We start from the raw sequence: 16,094 nt of genomic DNA, 5'->3' as shown, positions 1-16,094 counted from the left end.
GTATTAATGGGGAAGCTGGCCAATCAGAAACTTCTGGGACCCATCAGTTAGCCAATCAAAATCATCAGAGATGTATTATCAACCAATTAAGTGTAATCCGGGTGAAACAACATAAAATGAGAAGCTAAGTCAGGTCAATAAACTCATGGAATTTTCTTCCACAATTTAGGCTTTTTCATATGTATTTCAATTATTACCTTATAGAAATGTACCATAACAATTTCCGGGTCAATCAAAGTTCTGCTAGGAAATGATCTACCAAATTTTATTGAAATGAAACTTTATATAGGCAATGAACAACTACGGTTCAACCAGTTGTCTTGCTCATTGTACCACTACAATTCTCTCCGTCTCCAAGGGTAGAATTTCCGTCTACAAATACCAAAAAACAATCCTTTTCAAACAGTATTCAGGAATGGATAAACCCAAGATATCCAGAACATTTTTGTTCAGAATGAAATTACAGACTAGGACTCAGAATTTTACTGATATTTGCTAATTCCTCACAGAAAAGATCAAAATAATACTTGGAGCTTTTGTGGCATTCCTATTTCGCCTGAGGGTGTGAAGCTATAAAGTCGACAGCAAGACTGATAGAACTGATCTTGTCAGCTTCATTATCTGGAATCTCAAACCCAAACTCTTCTTCAAGAGCCATCACAACCTCCACAGTGTCCAAGCTATCTAACCCAAGATCATTCTGGAAATGGGCATTTGGTGTGACCTGAAAAGGAGAAAAACAGATCAACCAGGATCATGTTTATGCCTAAAGGTTCTCTATATGATGATCTTCTGATCATGCATATTTCAGTTGGCATAACTAAAAGTAAGAACAAAAATGAAAAATAACCAACATAGAAATTTTCTCAAAAGGAATGCGAGGCAAGTGGTGGTAGATCTTAACTTATGAATTATGTATACAACAATGCCTAAACCTTAATTCGGAACTAGTTAGAATTGGTCATATAAATCCTTTACTTCCATTCTATTATGTTTATGAATAGATCAACAATAATGTCAAGTAGTAGTAGATCTTTCATTTCAAGATAACTTCCCTCCATGTGATTCTAGTTCTACCGCTTCCCCTCCACCATCAATGTATTGCAATTACAAATTGAATGCCTAGAGTTTATGTAGGGCACGACCAAACTGTCTCAGATGTTCTAATCTCATCTTATCCCCAACTTGTGCTACTCTTGCCTTTTGTCAAATATAGTCATTTTTAATCTTACAAATCATGTATACGAGAAAAATTTCAATTACACAAATAGGTGATCATGAGATGTGAAGAATTCACTTGCCAGTAACAAAATCCATCCATTATCTAACATCATCATCAATGCATTCATTGGTTCTCTCATTCTTTGACAATTTTTTAGATGATTACTAAAAATTCAACCACTCAAAGATCACAAAATTATTAATACACAGAAAATGAAAATTCCAAAGCCTTTGTATGCAAATACAGATAAGACATGATAAGCACAAAGATCTTGAAACCTCAGCTCCATCTTCTATTATCCAAACCATGTGAATTTGGCAATATATGATTTATAAAATAAAACAGGATAATGGTAACAGCACAATCAAAAGCTCGCATTCTAGCACAAAATCTCTCTAGCATGATCCTTTTGATTTGAGATGTTTCCTTAATAATATGAGCCAATTTAAAGATTAAACTCACTGCAGATTAAAGACCAATAGATTTGAATTGTATGTTTATGATAAGGCACAAGATGAGCCACTAAACCAAGTGAATAACAATGTTAATGATTAATGAAAGAAAACTACTTCAGCTACCATTACTATCAACAAAGTCTCAAAGTCATCCAGCTAACAGATGTCCTACTATACACAATAAAAACAAAGTCTGATATTAAAACAAGTGCCAGCATCCTTTGTTCCTAAAAATTAACATCATTTTCTCTAGCCACCGGCTCATTGGCCCTCATTTACCTATGGTTGAACAATCTCATAACTCAGTCCAACGTCAAATAAGACAAACATTTAAAAGAGAAATCCCAGAAAATAAAGGCCATCTCCAATCATTGATTGCTTTGCCTGATAGATATATCAATTTTCATCCAAATTCATTGTGTTACAATAATCTTCCATGCCCACATTCTTGTTTGAATTTAAAATATAACATATCCACAAACATGGAAAATTAAACATAATATCCTTAACCATAAAGCATGGGTACCATGCTTTGATTATTCCTTCAAATCAATTTATAGAGCAATTAGTAAATATTCCATAAATGCCACCTCATTTGTCAATTCTGTTCTCCTATAAGTTGAGTTCTCTAGCTTTTGGAGCACTAAGGACAAGGATCTAGATCATGGAAATGGTTATTCTAGGGAAGTTGGGATAAAGGAAAGGGGGTCTAGTAAAGAAAACCATCAAAATGAGTGAAAAAATCCCTTTCCCCACAATTCTCCAGGAAAAGTTTCTCTGCGTATGCTTCTGGTCCACAGTTTTAAGTTGCTATCGAGGGAAAAACAGCATTAGAGAACCACAACCAAATGAGAAATAGCACAAAAAGAAGTTCCTTGAATCCAAAAGTGACATAGCAGCAAAAAGAAGGCTATAAATCAGCACCACACTAGGTCCTGGTGATTTTAACATATAGCAAATGTAGCATGAGAAAGCCACATGGAACAAAATTTTCCTTATAGACGCTGTAATTTAATGAACCACAATTGCACTTTAACAATCTACACAAAACATAGCTTTGCCCAATTCACATACGAGACCTCTATTTTTTATCGTCTCTCTATCTGATTCAAAATTATTAAATCTCTGCCAAAAATCACAACATTTTAGAATTTTCAAAATTTTGTTCAATTTTCATTAATTCCAGTTCTCTAGCTGTCAACCTGGAACGAACGTAAATTCAAACAATCTAGCATCTTCATTGAAAGTGACTAAAATCATCGGCAAAACCTGCAAGACAAACATGATTGGCCTGGAAATCTGGAAACCTTCAAACAACAGAAGCAAATCGATTGAGCCACAGCAGCAAAAACAAGCAAAGCAACCAATTAGAAGGAGCATAGGTAGCAAAAAAAACTTGGAGGTCATATGCATTATTTATAAAGAGGAAATACAGGATAACGAACCAAGACCCAAATAACTGAATAAGCAAAAGTCTCGCACTAAAAAACCACTTATTCCCCTTATAAATAAAACCTATCAGCACATATTTCAGTTGGATATTCGAATGATAATTCCCTACAAAAACACACTTATAATCCTGGTACACCCTTGCAGCTTTGCAATCTGTAGGCTTTTATCTTAGGCGTAGAAAATTATGTCCCGGAAAAATCAATTAAAAAAGTTTTCTTGTTCACTTCTTATCCATAGAAATCCATAATCATACAATTAAATCAATAAAAGAACAAGTATTAGTCTAGGAAGCAAAAAGGAATTACCTTTGAAGGATCAACCTTCTGGAAGTTCTTGACGACATTGACAACACGATCTGTGACCTCGGATTTGTCCAGGAAGGAGCCCCTCACCTCTTCGCAGAAACGGCGCACTATCGCATTAAAGGAAAGATTCACGACACCGGCACTGGCTCGAGCGTTTTGAGGTAGGGACTGTACGTGCACCCTCAGGTACTTCAGGAAAGCTCCTCTCGCCGCCATTTCAGTGTGCTTTCTCTCTCTATTTGCGTCTGTTTTGTGTATGTTGAGAGAAGAAAGTCCTTGAGCTATCTTTGGGAGAAAATGAGAAATAAATAAGTGAGCGATGCAAAAACGACGTCACTTTATACGGGGTTTAATCAGATTTACAAGATCAGGTGGTTGCGCGAAAACTTACAAAATGACCCCTAGATTTTAATCTCATTGCTTTTTAGCCCTTCGCTTAATATCTTTTTTAAAAGAATTTCAGTATTCATGTGAAATGATTCCTCCCTACATATATTGGACCAACTTTTTTTTTTTTTTTTTATCGGACGTGGGACTTTTGTTTTTTTTTGAGCATAATACGCAGGAGATTCGGATTTGATCTATTCTTAAAAAAAAAAGGCTTAACGTTGATGTTTTTGCATTAGGAAATCTAGATCTATTTCACGTCGTACATACACTACATATTGCACTAACTTAATGTAACAGAAAAATTTAGATTTCAATATTCCTAATGCAAATTTAGATAACATGAGATAGATTTCCAGCCACATGGAAATTGGGATCTTAAATTTCCATACATGTGTATTAGCTAGCACAAAATAAATTAGGAAGCAGCATTTTTCTGTAATGCAAACATCAACAAATGTAGAATTTTCTCTCTTTTTTTTTTTTTTTTTTTTTTTTTTTTTTTTTTTGGCGGAAACATAAATAATTAACTAGCATGTGGCACCAAACAAGCCACCATGAAGGCATCATTAAATATGAATGTTTCATTTTCTCATTTCCAAATGTTCTACTGAAAATAGTGAATGAGAACCTATTTCTCATCTTGCAAAAATGAAGAGGAGCAAATTGGCTCCCTTCACCACTGTAACAATTTGCAAAGTTAAAGCAGTTCACCCCACTTAATCTCTCCTAATTTACAGGCAAAAGAATAAGCAAAATCTCTTCCTCTCCCACAAATCACTGTGTACTGTGTAGACCAAATGAACCAACTGCTTCAGTCCAGGTAAAAGAGAGTCACAATTTTCCGGAGGTTTTTGGCTTCTTGACAAGTTTCCATGAGCAGCTTGCTATCATGGAAGGCAAAGCAAATGACTTGCTGTACATGTGATATGATGTCCATATTACACAGCCTGCAATTTTATCAAAAAAATATCAGAGACAATCATAGCTATCCAACTAACAAAGACGATTTTGTAAAGTACTTCACTACAACTAAGCCACATATTGAAGGACCTGCCAGGTAGTAGTAGGACATCAGCTCATATTATTAATTTGAAAGTTGTTAAGGATTAGTTGTAAATAGAACTCTATTAGGAGTTGTAAATAGAACTCTATTAGGAATTAGATTCTTAATAGGTTTATAGTATCTTGTATGTGTATATATATGTGTCCCTATTGATGAATCAAATACAGAAAAATATTTTCCCACATTAAATCTACATGGTATCAGAGCCTTTGGCTCGTTAAACCTTTTTTTTTTCCGTTTGCGTTGAAATTCCAGCGGCTGTCGGTCTCGGTGACAGTTCTAGGGTCACCGTTTTGTCTCACCACCTACCTCAGAAGGTTCCCCAAGCTGCCGATCGGCGTTCCCTCCAAATCCGGTCACCGGATTCCCTGCGCGTGGGCCCCACGCACCGCTTTTGTGTTTCTGCTGCAGTACCACGCGCCGGCGCGTCCGGCTATTTCCGGCGATCGGAAATAGTTCTCTGGCTTCGTTTCAACTTCAGCAATCTACTCAGGTGGTTGTTTTTTCCGATCCGGCGAAGTTTTGGTAGGGGCGTTCTCAGTTTTTGTCAATTTGGCGTTTTCAGGTTACTGTTTGCTCCTGTTTGCTTTTGAAAGGCTATTTTTTTTTTGGATCTCTTTCTGGGTTGCTGGTAGGGTGTTTAGTTTTTGTTAATAATGGATCCTCCAACTACAGATTCTAAAACTACTATTACTGAATTAATCCCAGCAATGAATAAGATCACAGAACATAAATTGAAAAGAACTAATTATTTAGATTGGAGTAAGACAATTTGAGTTTATTTGCGAAGCGTTGAAAAAGATGATCATTTAATTGATGATCCACCAACTGATGACACTAGGCAACGTTGGCTCAGGAAAGATGCTAAGTTATTCCTACTGATTCGCAATTCTATTGACAGTGAAGTGGTTGGATTAATCAATCATTGTGAGTTTGTTAAAGAATTAATGGAATATCTTGAATTCTTGTATTCGGGAAAAGGTAATCTGTCTCGTATGTATGAGGTCTGCAAAGGATTTTATCGGGCTAACCAGCGAGATATGACCCTTACAGCTTATTTCATGGAATTTAAAAAGATTTACGAGGAACTTGATGTTTTATTGCCTTTTAGTCCCGATGTTAAGGTTCAACAAACGCAGCGAGAACAAATGGCTGTAATGAGTTTTCTTGCAGGTCTTGCTCCAGTTTTTGAAACTGCCAAATCACAAGTTCTTTCAGGCAGTGATGTTACCTCTCTTCAGGAGACTTTTGCTAGATTGCTCCGTACTGAAGGTTCTCATACACCTTCCCCTTCTGATAATAGTGCCCTTGTGAGTCATAATCAGGTAGCTAGACAGCCAGGAAACAGAGGAAGAGGAGGAAATAATCGTGGTAATGGACCAATCACTCGGGAGACAAGCATTCTTATCTGTCATTATTGTCATGAACCTGGTCACACTAAACGGTATTGCAAGAAACTAATAAATAAGCCACCAAGGGTAAATATGGCAGATCAAGATTATGCAGTTACTTCTTCTGACAACAATGTAACAATTTCTGCTGCGGAGTATGCTGAGCTCTCTAGATACCGTTCCTCTAAGTCTACTAATTCCTCAATTGCTGCTGCTGCCAACTCAGGTACTCCTCCTTCTTGTCTTATGTCTACCTCATCAGAGTGGGTCATTGATTCTGGTTGCACCGATCACATGACAGGTAACCCTAGTCTCTTATCCTCATTAAAAGAACCTAAACAATTTAATCGTCATGTTACTCTAGCTGATGGGTCCACATCTCCTGTCAAATGTATTGGCACTGCCAATCCCATTCCATCTCTTCCATTGTCTTCTGTTTTTTGTTTGCCTCGTTTTTCGTTTAATCTATTATCTGTTAGCAAAATTACTCGTATGCTGAATTGTTGTGTCAAATTTTATCCTACATATTGTGTGTTTCAGGATCTTTTGACGAAGCGGATTATTGGTAGAGGACGTGAGTCTGGTGGCCTTTATCTTCTGGATGAACACGTTTCATTATCTCTGGCTTGTGCTGGTGCTCTATCTCCTCTTGAGGTTCATTGTCGTTTGGGTCATCCATCATTGTCTACTTTAAAGAAATTGTGTCCGCAGTTTCAGTCTTTATCAAGTTTAGAATGTGAATCTTGTCAATTTGCCAAACATCATCGTTTACCTTTAGTTCCTCGAGTCAATAAACGGGTTTCATCCCCTTTTGAGTTAGTTCATTCTGATGTTTGGGGTCCATGTCTTGTTATTTCTAAAACTGGCTTTCGGTATTTTGTAACTTTTGTGGATGATTATTCTCGTGTTACTTGGTTATTTTTAATGAAAACTCGTTCTGAGATATTCTCTATTTTCTGTTCTTTTTGTGCTGAAATTAAAACTCAATTTAATACTTCTGTTCGCATATTGCACAGTGATAATGCTAAAGAATACCTATCTAGTTCCTTCCAATCTTATATGTCACAAAATGGTATTCTCCATCAAACATCTTGTGTTGATACTCCTTCTCAAAATGGGGTTGCAGAAAGAAAGAATCGACATCTTCTTGAAGTTGCTAGGGCACTTTTATTCCAAATGAAAGTCCCTAAACATTTTTGGGCTGATGCTGTCTCTACTGCATGTTTTTTGATTAATCGCATGCCTTCTTCTGTGCTTAATGGTGCAATTCCTTATAATGTCTTGTTTCCTTCTAAACTTCTATTCCCCATTGAACCTCGTATTTTTGGTTGTACTTGTTTTGTTCGTGATGTTCGTCCACAGGTTTCCAAATTAGATCTAAAGTCCCTTCGTTGTGTTTTCCTTGGGTATTCTCGGCATCAAAAAGGGTATCGTTGTTTCTCTCCTGATCTTGACCGTTATCTTCTTTCTGCAGATGTCACATTTTTTGAGAATACTCCATTTTTTCCTTCTTCTATATATAAGAGTGAGAGGGAGGATGATGACCTTTTAGTCTATGCTATCCAGTAAGTTCATAACTCTCCTGCTCCTGCTCGTATTCCTGACCTTGCTCCTGCTCCTACTCCAGTGTCTGCTGCTCCTATTCCCGCTCCTGCACCAGCATCTACACGCCCTCGTTTTGAACAGGTTTATTCCAGGAGACCAGGAACTCTTGACTCACTTCCTCCACCTGCCGTTTCAACAGAAGATCCGTTTCTCTCCACTCAACCTGAGCCTGTGCCATCCACTCCCCAGTCAGACCTTGACCTTCCCATTGCTCTTAGAAAAGGTAAACGCAAGTGTACCTACCCTATTTCCTCTTTTGTTAGTTATGATCATCTTTCTTCTTCATCTCGTTGTTTTGTAAGTAACTTAGACTCTGTCTCTATTCCTAAAACTGTTGTCCAAGCCTTGTCCCATCCTGATTGGTGTGCAGCAATGAAAGAGGAGATGGCTGCCTTAGATACTAATGGTACTTGGGATCTTGTGCCTCTCCCGGCAGGTAAGAAAGCTATTGGTTGTAAGTGGGTTTTCACCGTTAAAGTGAATCCTGATGGGACTGCTGCTCGTCTCAAGGCTCAATTAGTTGCAAAGGGTTATTCTCAGATCTATGGCCTTGATTATTATGATACTTTTTCTCCTGTCGCCAAATTGTCTTCTGTTCGTTTATTTATTTCATTAGCAGCTACTTTTGACTGGCCTTTACATCAGCTGGACGTTAAGAATGCCTTTCTTCATGGGGATCTTCAGGAGGAAGTTTACATGGAGCAACCACCAGGCTTTGTTGCTCAGGGGGAGTCGGGTAAAGTGTGTAAACTTCGTAAATCTCTTTATGGCCTAAAACAGAGTCCTCGAGCTTGGTTTGGTAGATTTTGCAATGTGGTACATCAATTTGGCATGCAGAAGAGTACTTCTGATCATTCTGTATTTTTCAGAAGTACTAAGACTGGTTTGATTCTACTTGTGGTTTATGTTGATGACATTGTTATTACAGGGAGTGATTCAGCCGGCATTACATCACTCAAATCATTTCTCCAGACCCAGTTCCAGACAAAAGACTTAGGCTTGTTGAAGTATTTTTTGGGTATTGAAGTATCTAGGTGTAAGAGAGGCATCTTCTTATCTCAAAGGAAGTATGTCCTTGACTTATTGAAGGAAACCGGAAAGTTGGGTGCCAAGCCATGCAGTGCTCCAATGACTCCAAATATGCAACTTTCAATTGGTGGTGAGCTATTTGATGATCCTGAGATGTATAGAAGGTTAGTGGGCAAATTGAATTATCTTACCGTAACACGTCCAGATATTGCTTACTCTGTGAGCGTCTTGAGCCAGTTTATGTCTTCTCCTACTGTTATCCATTGGGAAGCTTTGGGACAGATTTTGTGCTACTTGAAAGGTAATCCAGGTCGTGACCTGCTTTACAGTAATCATAGGCATTTGAACATTGAATGTTTTTCAGATGCGGATTGGGCAGGTTCGAAGGTTGATAGAAGATCAACTTCAGGATATTGTGTCTTTGTAGGTGGAAACTTGATATCATGGAGGAGCAAGAAACAAAATGTAGTCTCACGATCGAGTGCTGAATCAGAATATCGAGCTATGGCACAATCTGCTTGTGAATTAATTTAGATTCGTCAGTTGTTAGAGGAAATTGGCTTCAAGTCATCCTTGCCTGCAAAGTTATGGTGTGATAATCAAGCTGCTCTTCACATTGCATCAAATCCAGTATTCCATGAACGAACAAAACATATCGAGATTGATTGTCATTTCATTCGTAAAAAGATACAACAGGGTGTTATCTCTACAGGACACGTTAAAACAAGTGAACAGTTAGGGGATATCTTTACAAAAGCTCTAAACGAACCCCGGGTTGACTATCTTTGTAACAAGTTAGGCATGATTAATATCTATGCTCCAACTTGAGGGGGAGTGTTAAGGATTAGTTGTAAATAGAACTCTATTAGGAGTTGTAAATAGAACTCTATTAGGAGTTAGATTCTTAATAGGTTTATAGTATCTTGTATGTGTATATATATGTGTCCCTATTGATGAATCAAATACAGAAAAATATTTTCCCACATTAAATCTACAAAAGTGAAACTAAACCTTGTGTTTCAAGTGATTTTCCTAAATTAGGCTCCTTCAGCATTTTTACTACCATATATCAAAGCGAACTTCTCAATTGTTTGCTTCTGACAAACTTATCACAAATTTCTCATTCTGATAGGCTTGCTAGTAGAAGGAAACTTAAAAGAAAAAAATAGGTCCCGCAAAAATCAAGACAGATTAATAGCTTAGTGTCAAGTTATGTACTAGAAGGTAAAATGTTTGTGCACACCTGCTGGCTTCAATGAGTGGTAAGTGATCATTGTGAGGCTTCTCTATCACATTCTGCACCTGCAAACCCAAAATATAATTATGCAACAAGTTGGCCCTAAAGCTGGATATTTGTCATTTTTACTACTTAATTTAGAACTTTCTTGGCACCTTGCCAGTAAATGCTCAAAATCATTTTCCTTCAACATCCGCATAAGCTCCATTTATTCCTAGAATTTGAGTTCAAATATATGCAAAACAATAATTAAAAAATTAAGATTCCCACATTTGAAGCATCATCCCTTCAGCCACTACCAACTCCTTGTGATTATATAATCATACTCAACAGAAGACAATGATCAAAGCAACAAACCAGGTAATAAACAGGCTGGCCACGAGAGTTTCACACTGTATAAGATTGTGAATAGTTCAAAAGAAATTAGGAGTTGTATTGCCCTTGTGTAAACAGAAATCTTTCTTTTGACTAACTGTACAACCGGCACGGATTGGGTCCTTAAAATATTGTGACTTTCACAGACATATAATTTCAAACAAACTGAATTATATGGTATGCACATGTACTTGTTTGACTAGACAAGACTAGAATTCACCCTGAAACAACTATATAAATACAAATAAAAACACCTCCAAAAGTGCAATAATAATAACCGGCAGATGGTCAGAGTATTGCATGAATAAATATCATAATTAAACTCTTACTTTGGCCAATAACTCCTGGCTCTCAGATGGTTGCTTTTTCAAACTTTGAGGCAAGATCACTGTAAGCAGCTCTGGTTTCTCTGCCCTTAAAGCACCTCTAATAACAGCTGCATTAGTCCCAGAAGCACCAGATGTATAAATGTGATTTTTCTGCAACCAAAATTTATGCAGGAACTTGATAAATATCTATAATATTTATAATTTATAATATGTATAAAGTACAAAAGGGGAGTGGAACATTATGACCAACAAAAAAAAGACATGGTAAATTTAATAATGAGAAATTACCCTCTATTTTGATTGGCTAAAAAATAAAATAAAATAATTATTCTTAAGAAACTTTTAATTTGATTGATTACGTTAGTTTACTACTTAAACCAAATACTACTCTGTTAAGGAATATAATTCTATTAACAATTTTTTAAACCACAAAAATTTGTGAAAACTCTAAACCAAAAGAACCAGTTAAAGACATTAAAGATTCCTATAGGGACTGTTTATGAGCAGATTATTCAAATATTTTTAGTTAAAATATTAATTCGGAACTACTAATAAATAAACAGGAAACTAAGTGTATGATTAAAAGATTTCGTCAATCTAAATATCTAAATGGGAAACTAAGTGACAAATCAATTTTTTAATTAAAAGATTCCAAATTAAAAGATTTTCATCAAATTATTTTTATAAATTAAAGGGTCAATTACTAAATATTTCTATTATATTAATTAACAGTTTTTAATTTATATTTAAATTAGGAATTTTAATTAGTACACAACTTCTCAATTATGATTTAGATTACAATTGTTGTGCACTATATAAGAAACTGCAATACACGTTCCTTTTATTTATCATCAACAAGACAAAAAGGTTCTCCGTGCTATTTATTCTCCTTTAAATCACGTTGAAAATGTTCTTATTACTATTTACCATCCATATTAAAAAGTTTTCTTAATTTTACGTTTGTGTATTCTTATTAGGCACGTTCTCTTAGTTTTTATCTCAATTAGTCTTCTTAGTTCTCATTATCGCCAAATTTTTAGAATTTACTTTTAATTCTACATAGTAGTGATTCCTGTAGTTCTGTAATGTTTTTGTTTACACCAACCCTATTGGATCCTCAGGCGTAAAACACTAGGATGCAATTATATGTAAATTAGGAACTTCAAGAAAAAAGGGAAACCAAGTGAAAGAATTAATACACTCAGAATCCATGGGAGAGGGATTGTTTGAAGACTATATTGCACAGGGTTAAGGTTTGTATTTGAGAACGAAAAGCATAATAGCATGGTGGATTTATTGGAGATTTTTTGGAGTATAATTAGTGGGTTTGGGTATAACATTTATTTTAATTAAAGTTAAAGATGTGTAAAACATCAAGCTACAACTATATTCACATTAGGAATTTTAAGCAAAAGGGAAAACTAAGTGAAAGAATTAATATCATATTAATTATTAATACTGAGTGGGAAGCTAAGTGAAGGAATTAAATTAGTTATTAAGAATTTATATAGATATTCTCAACCATTTTTTTTAATTAAAAGATTTCATGATTTTCACTAAGTTTTAAACGAATTATTCCTATTAGTATTAGTTAAAAGAATTTCTATTAAACTACTACTTTATTATAGATTACCATTATATATATATATATATATATATATATATATATATATATATATATATTATTAATCTCTCTAGAAAAAAAAATACCATCTAATATTATAATTAGAAACAAGGATGAATATTTTAGCTCTAACTTATCTACTAAGTAGATTTATTATTATGATAGTGACTAATATCTGAACTTTATTTTAATTCAATTATGAATCTTAAACAGAGATATTTTACTATGATAATAAAAGAATAATACTCGAATTAAATTAGCAACCCCATGTATAAAAAAATTATATATATAAAAAAAATTAAATGACGAGTATGTATGACAGGTATAAACAATGTGCAAAGAAGTGAAGACTCAGCATTGAGTAGATAACTGATGTTGAGTAAATAACCATAGGCCACACGTAAAACTAAAATATAAAGACTGAAGTAATGCATCTTACAGTTATAACCAAAGCATAACTAAGGATCTCAATGAGTTCTTGATGCATGAATCCCATATTCCTTGTCCCAAAAAAGCCAATAGATCGAGGCCCTTGTTGTTGAATGGCCAATAGCTCCTGCAAAAAAGAATATGTGTATGTAAAACTTAGTGCCGAAGACAGATTTCAAAGACCCTAAGAATTAACTGAATAAGAAAAAGAAGATGAAGCAAGTTGAAAGAGATTTGAAACTTGAAATTTGTGACTTAAGAGTGTGATCAAAGCATCACGCACATGGCATAACTTAAAAGAAATAATTCTTTTGAGAAGCAACACACTACAAATGGCAAGCATAGAAGAAAGACAATCTAATTGAGTTTCTTCGTGTTTTCCTGAACATTTCTATTCGAAAGGAAGATTTTCATCTATGATAAACTGCTAGCGTTCGATTGTCAAAGACCATTTAACCATTCTAATGATAAAATTGAAACGTGCATGAATTATCGTGATTAAACTTTCTCCATAGCCCGACCGAAATATCAAAGCAGCATAGTGTTTGTTTGGCATTTAAAAGAGTTGGATCACAGTGTCGTCACCAGGCACTTAGGCGGTCGCCTAGGTGCTAAGACAAGGCAAGGCGAGGGGTAGGCACCTTGTATACCTTGACGAGGCACCTTCAACTAGGCACCAACGCAGCAAAGCAACATGAGATTCAGGCAAGTGCCTCAAAACTAATTTGGCTATTTCCCTATGCAGATATTAATATCAACGATTAATAGAAGTACATATATGGAAAGTTTGACAACCGTTAAATTAGATCTAAATCTAATCTAACAGTTAAAAATAAGTACATCAAATATGGAAACAAAAGAAAGTGGATACAAATTGGGAAGTTTGACAACCAATAAAAGAATTAGGGTAAATTAAATCTAATAGTTAAAAAAGAAGTATTTAGGCAATTCTGTTGCATGAAAAGACAAAGCATGTTACACGAACGTGAAGAAGAAAATAGCGAATAGAACAACTCAATGTGAAGAACAACACAACAACAGTCATACATAAGTACTAGAGACGACGACTAGAAATGAGAAACCTTAGGAAATAGGGTTTTAAGTTTCCATGACATAGTTTAGATTCGTCAACAATTCATCTAGAATTCTAAATTATCTAATGTGCTTTCTGGAACTAATCTTTGGATGCATAATTCTAAATGCATGACATAGTTTTCATTCTTTAACAATAAATCTAGAATTTTATACTATCTAATGCTTTTTGGACCAATGTAGAATACTACATTTTGAGTTATTTAGAATTCCTCAATTTACTTGGGCAAGCGCCTTGAGTGGCGCCTCGTGCGATGGAGAACCTTGTTGCCTCAAGGGCGGCTAGTGCTTTTGATGACACTGGGATTAGGTTGGATTTTTCACTTTTTTACAATGACTCAGGAAACAATGTCTCAACTAAACAACAAGGTTACTATGGAAAGATTACCCACCTGTAGATAGTCTACATCAGGAATAGGCTTATACTCTGACACTGCAGTAGTGCTTGATCCTTCCACAATAGATTGGGCTTGACTTGGAATTTGGGTACCAGTATCTCCATTACGATCAAACAAGGATGCCATAATCTCCTCTTGATCTTTCCAGTAATCCATGTCCTGATCTCTTCTTATATGTCCACAAAGCCACTATTGCCAGTAAATAAAAACAGAGGACCTGGTAGTAAATCATTAGTGAAAACCAACTGAACACAAACAGTGGTGATCAAACAATCTCAGCTCATATTAGCTTTCAGGTATCTTTTCAATAAGTTTACTTTCCTTTTTTTCATTCTTTTTTAAATACTAGGCACCTAGCAAGCTTATATAAAGCTTGAGTCTGCTTGATCACCGCCGCACTACTATATAAGAAGCACAAAGATTATAATATCAGCTCAATTTGGCAAAGCATTATATCAGCAACTAGAATCAATAGATGAATAATGTTTGAAAGTGTTTGGAAAATAAATACAGGAAATTCTAAGGTGTCAAATATGAGGGGATCATTAGGACACATTGACAAGTCTCAAAATATATATCTGTTTAATGGTGAATGATAATCTATTTAGTAAGCTTTAAATCCTTGCGGTTTTTAATTGAATAAGGAAACATTGGATTTGATGGGCTTACAAAAGCTTGAAATGTAAACATCTTCGAATATCGTATCAGAACACGAAATTAGGAATACCTATCAGAGAACAAATCATGATTAAGGCTCCATAATATACCTCGTATCATTAGATGCATAGCATCTCAAAAATTTTAACCAAAAGGCATGGTCTTCTTAGGAATCACTATTCTATAAGTAGAAAACAGGCCTTACTCACGCGTGCACAAATACAGAACCAACTCATTTCATTAGACACCAAAAAACAAACAATACCCACATCTAAAAATCTCATTTTTGAACCAAATAAATTAAGCACTGTCATTGTGGATACAAAGAAATTCTCTCAAATCCAATTCAGAGATAAATACTTGTTCAATTTTGCATCTAAAAAGAATATGTCCACAAAAACCCAACATTTAAACACCATGACATAACAAAACAGAGCTAACAAAGACACCATTTTTACAGAAAGGGATGTACCGTCGGGTTGGAGAGAAATTGGCTTTTCCTTCTGGAAAGATATGTATGATTGAGAATAGGGTTTCCTGTTTTAAGAGATTTCGAGGGAAAGTCTAAAGAATAAGAAGAAAAAAGAGAAGTAGTGGATGCAGTTGTTAACAAGAGCCTCATAGTAGCTAAGGCCGTGGACATCTCTCACAATTTTCTCTTTTACCCAATGTCTCTATTGCTGATTTCTCTTTTCTTTTCGCAGAAAGGTTGCTCTATTTATCCTTTTTTTTTTTCCTCCTTTTCCAGAAACAACTTTTCCTGCAAATTTATAAATGGAAAGGCAGAGAGAATATGGAAGAAACAGAGAATTGTTTATCAGAATATATCTAGAGGAAAGATATATATGAGATTTGAGCAAAATTTTGATTGTAAAAAAAAAAGGGTTGCTTTTTGTTTTTTAACTTATAATTTACTTTTGACTTCTTATCCGTAGAATCTAATGGGGTTTGTGATTTGGAACGTGGCACTAGGTTAGATCAAAGTCATAAATAGTTGGATATTTAATTATTATTATTATTATGAAGGCTATTTGAATTGTA

General features: G+C 35.2%; 3 protein-coding genes across 4 annotated transcripts; 1 reads left to right on the top strand and 2 right to left on the bottom strand.

Annotated features, from left to right (window-relative positions):
• Positions 1–238: 238 nt before the first annotated feature.
• On the bottom strand, positions 239–3,722 carry MTACP2 (mitochondrial acyl carrier protein 2). Of its 2 annotated transcripts, XM_089718624.1 has the most exons (3): positions 3,435–3,722; positions 528–724; positions 239–372 (listed from the first exon to the last, which is right to left on the bottom strand). In XM_089718624.1, exons 1-2 carry the CDS (start codon positions 3,648–3,650, stop codon positions 548–550), a joined length of 393 nt encoding a protein of 130 aa, XP_089574750.1. In that variant the 5' UTR covers positions 3,651–3,722; the 3' UTR covers positions 239–372; positions 528–547. The 2 variants fall into 2 exon arrangements, with proteins under 2 accessions (XP_089574750.1, NP_001292943.1); NM_001306014.1 differs by lacking the exon at positions 239–372 and having other exon boundaries at positions 548–724; positions 3,435–3,650.
• Positions 3,723–4,390: 668 nt separating this feature from the next.
• On the bottom strand, positions 4,391–15,908 carry LOC105644899 (uncharacterized). Its single transcript, XM_089719448.1, has 6 exons — positions 15,526–15,908; positions 14,391–14,585; positions 12,917–13,033; positions 10,854–11,003; positions 10,156–10,214; positions 4,391–4,771 (listed from the first exon to the last, which is right to left on the bottom strand). Exons 1-6 carry the CDS (start codon positions 15,694–15,696, stop codon positions 4,636–4,638), a joined length of 828 nt encoding a protein of 275 aa, XP_089575574.1. The 5' UTR covers positions 15,697–15,908; the 3' UTR covers positions 4,391–4,635.
• On the top strand, positions 5,794–7,018 carry LOC119370595 (uncharacterized). The gene is made up of 2 exons (XM_089718824.1): positions 5,794–6,948; positions 6,990–7,018. The coding sequence occupies exons 1-2, from the start codon at positions 5,835–5,837 to the stop codon at positions 7,016–7,018; spliced, it is 1,143 nt and encodes a 380-aa protein (XP_089574950.1). The 5' UTR covers positions 5,794–5,834.
• Positions 15,909–16,094: the final 186 nt, after the last annotated feature.

Source organism: Jatropha curcas, chromosome 3, assembly GCF_041381405.1.
Source record: "Jatropha curcas cultivar XTBG-Jc1 chromosome 3, XTBG_Jcur_1.0, whole genome shotgun sequence".
Classification (NCBI taxonomy): domain Eukaryota; kingdom Viridiplantae; phylum Streptophyta; class Magnoliopsida; order Malpighiales; family Euphorbiaceae; genus Jatropha; species Jatropha curcas.
The sequence above is the reverse complement of the archived record's forward strand: the minus strand, read 5'-3'. Positions and strand labels throughout refer to the sequence as shown.